The 7,500-nt window shown below is 42.8% G+C and overlaps 1 protein-coding gene across 1 annotated transcript in view; it reads left to right on the forward strand.

Moving 5' to 3' along the window:
* LOC125034969 overlaps positions 1-7,500 on the forward strand; it is a 37,664-nt gene that overhangs the window by 21,250 nt on the left and 8,914 nt on the right. The window contains exons 13-20 of the mRNA XM_047627016.1: positions 491-636; positions 1,347-1,459; positions 1,796-1,923; positions 3,086-3,248; positions 4,167-4,301; positions 4,649-4,808; positions 5,023-5,150; positions 5,466-5,471. Of these exons, the coding sequence (XP_047482972.1) occupies positions 491-636; positions 1,347-1,459; positions 1,796-1,923; positions 3,086-3,248; positions 4,167-4,301; positions 4,649-4,808; positions 5,023-5,150; positions 5,466-5,471 (979 nt within the window). The remainder of the gene's footprint in view (positions 1-490; positions 637-1,346; positions 1,460-1,795; positions 1,924-3,085; positions 3,249-4,166; positions 4,302-4,648; positions 4,809-5,022; positions 5,151-5,465; positions 5,472-7,500) is intronic.

Below are 7,500 nucleotides of genomic sequence, written 5' to 3' on the forward strand. Positions count from 1 at the left end.
AATAATAATCATCATCATAATAATAATAATTATAATGATAATCATGATAATAATGATATCAATAACAGCATTATCATTATTATTATTATTATTATTATTATTATTATTATTATTATTATCAATATTATTCTTATTATGATTTTGTTTATGATAATGATGATGACGATGATGATAATGATGATGGTGATGATAGCATTGACAAGGAAAATAGAAAAAGTGGAAGAAAAATAAGTAAAAGACAAACAATTACAAAAAGACAATGAAAGCAATAAAGATGATAATGCTTATGATCATAAAAATAACGGTGATGATTGTAATAACAGTGAAAGTAAATAGATAGAGAAATTGATAAGAATTAAGGTGAAGAAAAACAAGAAAAGGAAAAGAAAAGAAGTAAAAGAAGAAAAAGAAGAAGAAGAAAAAAACAAAGAAAGTAAAGAAAAAGGACACGGGAAAAAAAAACATACAAAAATGCCTCTTCCTTCCCCAGGTTGCCGCGAAGGACCTGAACTCGCTGAAGGAGGGCATCGCGGAGGTGGCCAAGGTCAAGGTGGACGTCGCCGAGTACTTCTGCGAGGATCCGAACACCTTCAAGCTCGAGGAGTGTTTCAAGATCTTGTGCAACTTCTGCTCGAGGTGAGTGGGTGAGGAGGGGGGGGGAGGTGGAGGTGGATGAGGGGGTGGAAGTAGGAGGAGGGGGGAGAGGGTGGAAGGGGGTGGAAATAGGAGGAGGGGGTGGAAGTAGGAGGGGGGATGGAGGAAGGGGTGGAAGGAGGGGGTGGAAGGAGGAGGTGGAGGGGGGTGGATAGAGGAGGGGGATGTGGATTTGGAAGAAAGAGAGAGAAGAAGTGGGGGAGTGGGGGAGGTGGAGGAAGGGGTGGAGAGGGGGAGGTGGAGGAAGGGGTGGAAGAAGGAGGAGGAAGGTGGGGGGGAGGTGGGGGTGATGGAGGGTAGGAGGTAAAGGTCCTCCTGCCTGGATTTCGTGTGTGGTAATTTAGTTTCATCTTTCTCTCGCATTCTTTTTCACTTCTTTTTTTAGTCTTTCGTGTTTTTCATTTGGATTGTTTGTTTTTGTTCTGTCTCTCACACACTCATTCCCACTGCCTGTAATATAGTCTGTCTGTCTGTCTCATTACTATGAATTCATAGCAATGACCACAATCCCAGATAATCACAACAACGAAAATGACTCTACCTGATAAATTGTCAATCCTTCCTCCTGTGCTGTAAATCCGGCCACACGTTAATCACCTATTTTGAAGGGGAAGATTAACCACTATTTTTGGCACTAATCCTTTTCGATACAATTAGAACCTGACGTCATGCTGTCCCCTTATTCCCATTAGGTTCAAGCAAGCGATAACGGAGAACGAGCGGCGCAGACAGCAGGAAGAACAGGCGGAGATCAGGAGGAGAACGAGAGAGGAGAACGCCGTCAAGAGAAGGTCGTCCTCGCAGGGTGAGTCAGAGGGACCTGGCGAACGACTGAACGACTATTTGTTGTTATTGTTGTTTTTTTGTTGTTGTTATTTATTATTTTATTGATTTTAAACCTCAACCGCAAATAAATGAAGTACAGGTAATGTGCCAATGGTTTTTCTTCTCATAGGAAATGTTATCAACACCGTAGCGTGTTTTCCCATCCGTCCCGTTCATCATCATCATCTTCACACGTTCCTGTTCTCCTTATACATGTTTACCCTCTTAAGCATAGGCCTACACATGTTCACACTCAGGACCCCGACCTTTCCTCTTCCTTATTCTCTTGTACAATCCCTCCCTTGACGCGTTGCAGGTGGCTCTCAGCCTCGACCGGGCTCCTTCAGCGGGTCCGAGTCCGAGGTCAACATCATGGAGAACCTCTTGTCGGACATCCGCTCGGGCTTCACGCAGAGGAAGTACGCGGAGCTGGCACTCAACAAGGTAAGAAGTTTTGGACTCTTCTTCGGTTCGGTTTTTTCTGGTTTTGGTTACTTGGATGCGTGTTGTATGGCGGAGGTTTGAAGGGGAGGAGGACTTTTTGAGGTTTGATGCGGAGGACGAGTTAAGACGGGGTTGCTGAAGAATCTGAATTGCACAGTATACCTAAGAATGATACTTCGATATATACGTAGTATACTTATCTACCCTCACCTCTTTCCTTCTCCATTACATCGCTTCTCTCTCCATTATTTTTAACCCTCGCCAACTCCCACTTACCCTCCCGCCCATCATTCCCACCCCCCCTCCCTCTCTATTATTCCCACTCCCCCCCCCCCATCACACCCACTCACCCTTCTCCCTTCCCCATTCTCTTACCGCCGTTTTTCTCCCATTCCCCATTCTTTCACCCTTTTACGCTCGCCAAGCTTACCTTATGTTCCTCTTACTCCCATCGTCTCCCCCTCCTCGCTCCCCCCCTCCCTTCCTTTCGCCCCCTTTCTATACCCCCTTAACTCAATACTCCCCCCCCTATCCCTTGAACCCACCTACTCTCAACCCATTCATATGCCACTCCTCCTCCTTCACCCCCCCTCTTCTCACTCCTTCCCTTCCTCATTTACTCCTTTCCCCTTTTCTTACTCTCCCTTTTTTTTTATCCTCCCCTGCTCTCCCTTTCACCCCCTTCCCAGCTCACTCATTTTCCCTTCCTTATTCACGACATTTTCCCGCTTTACTCTTTCGCACTCTTTTCTCCTTGCCTACTTCCACTTTTTCCCCTTAATTACCTGTTTCCCCCTTTCACACCTACTCACCCTTTCCCCCCCATCACTCCCACTCGCCCTCCCTACCCCCATCACTGCTACTAACCCCCTATCACTCCCACTCACCCCCCTCCCCAATCACTCCTACTCACCCTACCCCCCATCACTCCCACTCACCCTTCCCCTCATCACTCCCACTCACCCCCCCTTCCCATCACCCCCTCAAATCACTCCCCATCACCCCCCCCTCCCATCACCCCCCCCCTCCCATCACCCCCTCAAATCACTCCCACTCACCCCCCTCCCCATCACCCCCCCACCCTCCCATCACCCCCTCAAATCACTCCCACTCACCCCCCCCCCTCCCATCACCCCCACTCACCCGGCTCCCTCTCCCGCAGAACAAGAAGGGCAAGAAGCTGGACTCGTGGCAGAACGGAGGCATGACCTCGGAGGACGAACCCTCGCTCTGCAACTCGCCCCGCATGACCCGGCGGCGGATGGGCTCCTTCTCGGGTCCCGCGGGTCCTCAGGGCGAAAATCCGGCCAACGACAACTCACCAGGTGGGTTCGGGGAGACGGGGAAAGATGTGTATGAAAGATGTGTGTGTGTGTAACGAGATGTGTTTTTTGTGTCGGGGTTTTGTGATGATAAGATAGCTTAAAGAAAAAAAGAAAAGATAGAAAGTAAGAAAAAAAAATGAAAGAAACAAGAAAGGAAAAGAAAAGAAAAGAAAAGAAAAGAAAAGAATAAAAAAAAAATATATATGTATATATATCAATAAGAAGAAAAAAGAAAGAAAGAAAAAATATATGTGTGTGTGTGTGTGTGTGTGTGTGTGTGTGTGTATATGTGTGTGTGTGTGTGTGTGTGTGTGTGTGTGTGTGTGTGTGTGTGTGTGTGTGTGTGTGTGTGTGTGTGTGTGTGAATAGACAGAAAAATGTATTGTTCTACACACATACATACATACATATATATATACACATATATAAAACATACATATATATACATATATACACATATATACATAAATATATAAATACATATATATATAAAGAAATATATAAATATATATATACATATATATACATAAATATATATTTAAATATATAGGAATTTATATATATATATATATATATATATATTTACACACACACACACACACACACACACACACACACACACACACACACACACACACACACACACACACACACACACACACACACACACACACACACACACACACACACACACACACACACACACACACACACACACACACACACACACACACACACACACACACATATATATAATAATAATATATATATATGCATGTGTGTATATATATATATATATATATATATATATATATATATACTCTTCATCTCCTGCCTCCTTTTCGTCCTCCAGCACTTCCTATTCCCCATTCTATTCTTCTGTTTCCTATTACTAATGCCCTCCCAATTCGCCCCCAGACGTGACGCCCAACGGCAGCTTGCGTAGGAGGCGCTCTCGAGTCCCTTCAGAGGAGGACGACCACAAACTCATGGACTACCTTCACACCTCCGGCCACGATGGATCCAGGGAAAGAAAGTCGTGGACTGGAATGGGTATGTCCTTTCCTTTAGTTGTTCGTGGATTTCGGTGTCTTTATATTACTGTTTTTCTCTCGAAACATGTTCCGAATTTTGACTTGTCCCGAAGCTTCGTTCACGCAAAAGAATTTATGAATAAAGTTAATATTGGTGGGTTGATTAGATTGCTGAGGGAAATTTATTTCTGTTTATTTTCATTTACCCATTTTTCTCTTTCTTATGTGTCGATTTCGCTCATGGCTCCTGTTCCGCCATGCAGATCACTTCGTCATCCAAACCTACACTCTCTTTTCTTTCTCTTCGTCGCCGAAGCTTTAACCCTTCCGATATCCATTGACATCCTCTCCTCCTTGTCCCAACAGAGGGCTACGGCTCCTTGGACAGGTCCTTCGCTCGCCGCGCCAGAGGAGGTGGAAGGACCCGACCGAGACTCCTTGCCTCCGAGTCGTCCGAGAGGGAGCGCCCCGCCTCGCCCTCCACGCCGGACACCAAACCGGAGCCTCCTGACCACAACAGACCCAGGTAAGTCGCGGCAGGTAAATCACCTCGGAGACCCACGGCAGGTGAATTCCGTAGAGTCAGATCATCCACTGCGTATCAGGTCTTGATGAATCATGGTGATTATATGTAGAAATTGTTGCATATCTCATCGATAACTTGATAACAAAATCAGTTCAAACACCTGTCGTACCTGCAAATAACAGGGTAATAACAGACCCCATTTCGAACTCCACAGCAAAAACTGGCGTCAGAAGATCGAGTTTTGGTTCAAGGAGAACGAGAAGGAAGAGGAACGGCGCTCGGGTTTGAAATGGCGACTTCACCAACACAGAAAATCTCTAGATTTAGACACATCATCACTCGGTAAGTCTGGGAATGATTTGCTATTTTATGTGCTTGTTGCTGTGTATCTGCTTAGAGTGATAAGTAGTTTTGTTTGCTATTTTTGCGTAGACAGTTGCCAGAACCTTACAACTTGTATGATCTCTACTTAACGTTGAACTTTTCCTCGCTGCTAACCCTTGATAACAGCCTTAAGCAGATTGTCTAAAATTATTGTGTAGCTATAGTGCCAAGTCCTCCTGTGTGTTCATATGCCATGAGATTTGATTTATGATGACTATTTTCTCTTTTCATGACCTCTTCTGGCCAACTGTCCCGTTTCTTTCTCGGCCAAAGCTGAAGGTACGGATTTTTCTCGGACGACAAAGGCTTTCAACCTGAACAGACTTCCTCACAGAGACCCAACACGATTGCATTTTGCTCTCTGACGTTTATTCGTTTGATTTAAATTATTTGTTAGACATTTTCAAAGGTCTGCAGTGATCTTTGTAATGATTGTGTGACTCTGTAGACAGAATATTCTTTCTTCTTATTCAGTCATAACATATTTTGGTTAATTATGAACATACTCTACACCATTTTTGTTAGACATATCTTTGTCAAAAAACTACTTTTAGACATCACAAATGATGTAAGGTGTGTAAACTAACACGGTGAAGCAACTTTACACGCGGGACTTAAAATTTAATGTACAATACTTTAGAATTCCGCCCTTTGATCATACATAAACTTGAAAGTTGACATATTATTTCTTTGTTGACTCACCATTTTCCCTCGACATTCCTTGCCTTGACTGTCCCTCTGTTGATCTTCAGACAGGAATGTTTCTCTTTATTTCACGCACATGAAGTTTTGCAGGAAATTTGCCAAGTAAGAATGTCGCATTTTCCTCCCCGCGTAAAAGGTATTGTAAGTGATAAAGATTTGTTTTCTCGAGTTACGGGAAATTCTTTTTTTGGGTCTTTCTTATTATGTTATCGTTCTTCCTCGACTTTCGTAGAAATATGCAATTTTTTTGGGTCGTTTGGTTTGTCTTTTCTCCTATATCTCGTTTTCTATCTCGTCTACGATACTCTTATTGAAGGGAATGGCTCATAGTCAGTCATTCGTCTGTGACAAGGCTGTTTCCCTTTTGCCCTTTGGAATAAGTCGTCTACGAAATGCAGAAGGTAATTATCACCAAAAACGAATTGTTGAAATATACAATTGAATTTTCATTTGCCCTTATTGGCAGTATGTTATTCGCGTTATCGAGTCAGTGATATCATTCATGAAATGTTATATATGCAACGTGTACATGGAGTCTCAGATGCACGATTAAGGCATTCCCTTCCCCAAACACTATTGCACAAAATCATATTTATTTCGTTCCTTCTACTGTCTTTTACTTATTGTCAATTTTACTTAATTTTACATTTTTTAAAATTCTCTTATACTCTTCATTATGTCATCTTTCTTGTCCTCTTTGTTCATGTTCTTCCTCTATGCCTCGCGTTTTTTCATACGGTGATCTGTATGGCCTCCCTTTGCATTTTGTTCATTGTATTTTTTTCGGTGTCGTTATTGCACACTCAGTTTATTACATCCTTCCTTCATATCGTATTCTTGCCGTTTTTACTCCACATCATTTTTTATTGTTTTCCCTCTCCATTTCCTTTTGTTTTTCCTTTCAGTCCCTTTCTACGTCACAATTTGATTTTTTTTCATTCATACCTCACCCTTTTAATACGAAGACATGACGTAGGAAGAATATGCTTAGATTCCATATAAGTGACTTCAATATGATGCATGCGTGTAATTAGTTTTTAGTTTTAGAAATACTTAGGTGTGATTTAATTCATGGGGCATTTTTTCCCTTATATGCATTTTTGCCTTTTCTCTCTCTCTCTCTCTCTCTCTCTCTCTCTCTCTCTCTCTCTCTCTCTCTCTCTCTCTCTCTCTCTCTCTCTCTCTCTCTCTCTCTCTCTTCTCTCTCTTTCTCTCTCTTTATCTCTTTCTTTCTCTCTCTTTCTTTCTTTCTTTCTTTCTTTCTTTCTTTCTTTCTCTCTCTCTCTCTCTCTCTCTCTCTCTCTCTCTCTCTCTCTCTCTCTCTCTCTCTCTCTCTCTCTCTCTCTCTTTCTCTCTCTTTCTCTCTCTTTCTCTCTCTTTATCTCTTTCTTTCTCTCTTTCTCTCTTTCTTTCTTTCTTTCTTTCTTTCTTTCTTTCTTTCTCTCTCTCTCTCTCTCTCTCTCTCTCTCTCTCTCTCTCTCTCTCTCTCTCTCTCTCTCTCTCTCTCTTTCTCTCTCTCTCTTTCTCTCTCTCTCTTTCTCTCTCTCTCTCTCTCTCTCTCTCTCTCTCTCTCTCTCTCTCTCTCTCTCTCTCTCTCTCTCTC

This window comes from Penaeus chinensis, chromosome 19 (genome assembly GCF_019202785.1).
Source record: "Penaeus chinensis breed Huanghai No. 1 chromosome 19, ASM1920278v2, whole genome shotgun sequence".
Classification (NCBI taxonomy): Eukaryota; Metazoa; Arthropoda; class Malacostraca; order Decapoda; family Penaeidae; genus Penaeus; species Penaeus chinensis.